Genomic DNA, 2,418 nt, shown 5'->3' with positions numbered 1-2,418 from the left:
CAACTGCTCACAAACCTTAACCATGGCATCCTCGGAAAGGAAGCCAGCATCGAACGCTGCACACATGGATTTAAAATGGGCAGCCATTGCACAAGTTAAAATACACACAAAGCACAAACACAAAGATCACGTAAAAACTCGAAAAATACGCACGTACAAATGTAAGAACGCGAGTAATTCCGAGTCCCCGAAAATAAGATTTTTATATCAGAGCAGGTAAAATAGAATCCGATCCCTTCCGAACATTGCCGAACGCTTTATTGTTCTCCTAAAACCGGTTTTCCGCTTGTTTAAACACGATCTATTGTTTAAAATGCATGACTCATAATTCGCTAAACCTGTTTTCCGCATGAATAGCCACATTTTTTGTTCTTGTGGTCGTCTTTATGGCACCACGTCTATTGTTTAAAATGCATGACTCATAATTCGCTAAACCTGTTTTCCGCATGAATAGCCACATTTTTTGTTCTTGTGGTCGTCTTTATGGCACCACGTCAATCATTTTCTTTTGTTCTCGTCATGACTCATCGTCACCTGCACAACTATGACTCATCTTTTTAATTTAATTCGCGATTATAGTGACGTATTAGATTTACAGTTACGCGGTGTTTATAAAGCTGGTGAGGGTTGCGCCTCGTTCTCATTTGTGTTCAGTTCAGTGTTCAACGTGATATTGTGTCAGTGTACTAGTTCAAAGTTACAAGTAAGTTCAATCGCCTCTGTTTTTTTTGATATAATTGTAATTAAATTGTTGCAATTGTTTTCTAATTGGTAATTAAATTGTTGCAATTGTCTTCTAATTTTACATTTCGTTACAGATTATGTTTTCGTACAGCAAACCTTATTCTCGTCCATCAACAAACCCCAGAGATCCTCGTACTGCTGAAAAGTTGTCGACGACACTCAATTACTACAAGCCTATTGCATCATCGCCAGAATTCTGCTACACAGAGGATGATCACCGAGCATTCGACAGGGATGTTATGAAGGAATACAACATCTCATCTTACAATAATCCAGTGCCCAGACACGAAGATTTCTGTTTATCAACACAAGACCGTAAGCGCATACATAACAAGTTTATGGATAAAGAACGACAGCAATTACTCAGTGAGTCGACATTTAATCTAAATAATAGTGGATCCAAAATCCTGAAAGTGGGTCTAGACGTATTTGAAGATTGCCCCTGTGTCAAGATACAAGGCAAGGATCGGAGCATATATTTTTCAAAAAGTGCATTCGAGAGTTTTTTAAGCGAATTAGAAGACATCGTCGGAGCAGTAAAGCGCAAGGAAGAAGATGAAACTTTCGATCTAGAAGATTTTCATGTACGGTGCTGCAGAAAATATAAAGCTGCGCGTATCATTTCGAAGAAAGAAATCCACTGTGAACTGTACTTGGGACTCGTCACCCTGGAAAAAGTGATCGCTATGGCAGACTACTTACGTCAGAAGCTTAATTATTTGGGTAATTATTTGGAAGGTAATGATTGTCCTTTCAAAAACTTTGTAGAAAAAGTTGTGGACATTCTGGATAGACGTCAGCAAAAAGATGTGAGTTATAACGATTTGCTAACAAATTTAACTACTGAACCTTTAGTTATACATGAGTTAGTCCATAAGTATCCGTATTTTGTGATTGATAAGATAGAGGATTATATGCAAACTTTTGATGATAGGTTCTTGTACAAATAAATGTAAATAAATATAAATGTAAGTTCTACATTCTTTTAATCAGTTTGGTGTTATACTTCGAGACATTACAATGGAAAATAAATTTCTTCATCCATTTTCCGCTCTTGTAAGTGGCCCAAGCGGGTCGGGAAAGAGTTATTTTATTGTAAACTTTCTAAAAAATATAACAAACATCTGCTCTGTACTGTTTGAAAAAATAGTTTGGCATTACGGGGAATGGCAGTCATTGTACGAAGATCTAAAAGGTGTTGAATTCCATCAAGGCTTACCCGATATGTCCAGTTTCGATGGCTTAAAACCTGTACTGATAATTATTGATGATTTAATGCGTGAATCAAATGGAGCTATTGTTGACATTTTTTACAAAAGGATGTCATCATCGTAACCTCAGTGTTTTCTTTCTAACCCAAAACATATTTCATCAAGGAAAAGGACAGAGAGATATATCTTTAAATGCACACTACATTATTTTATTCAAAAATCCCCGAGATCGGGCACAAATAAAGCATTTAACGCGGCAAATTTGCCCTGAAAACTCCAAATTTTTAGAAGAAGCGTATAATGATGCAACGTCTAAACCCCACGGATATCTGTTATTCGATTTAAAACAAAGTACACCGGATGTTTTCCGCTATAGAACATCGATATTTGAAGAAGATGGCGCTTGTGTGGTATATATACCAAAAAAGGGTATTAAAGGTTTGAATCTTGAGCAATTGGTACA

At 36.7% G+C, this 2,418-nt stretch overlaps 1 protein-coding gene across 1 annotated transcript; it reads left to right on the top strand.

Annotated features, from left to right (window-relative positions):
* Nucleotides 1–428: 428 nt before the first annotated feature.
* On the top strand, nt 429–1,694 carry LOC116169078. The gene is made up of 2 exons (XM_031485105.1): nt 429–703; nt 819–1,694. Exons 1-2 carry the CDS (start codon nt 545–547, stop codon nt 1,692–1,694), a joined length of 1,035 nt encoding a protein of 344 aa, XP_031340965.1. The 5' UTR covers nt 429–544.
* Nucleotides 1,695–2,418: the final 724 nt, after the last annotated feature.

This window comes from Photinus pyralis, unplaced genomic scaffold (assembly GCF_008802855.1).
Source record: "Photinus pyralis isolate 1611_PpyrPB1 unplaced genomic scaffold, Ppyr1.3 Ppyr1.4_LG4, whole genome shotgun sequence".
In the NCBI taxonomy this organism is placed as follows: domain Eukaryota; kingdom Metazoa; phylum Arthropoda; class Insecta; order Coleoptera; family Lampyridae; genus Photinus; species Photinus pyralis.
The sequence above is the reverse complement of the archived record's forward strand: the minus strand, read 5'-3'. Positions and strand labels throughout refer to the sequence as shown.

Excerpts from the sequence above, each read along its gene's own strand:
- LOC116169078 (XM_031485105.1), top strand. The coding sequence starts at position 545 with ATGACTCATCTTTTTAATTTAATTCGCGATTATAGTGACGTATTAGAT. Across the intron at positions 704-818 it reads GTACTAGTTCAAAGTTACAA|ATTATGTTTTCGTACAGCAA; the intron begins GTAAGTTCAATC and ends ATTTCGTTACAG.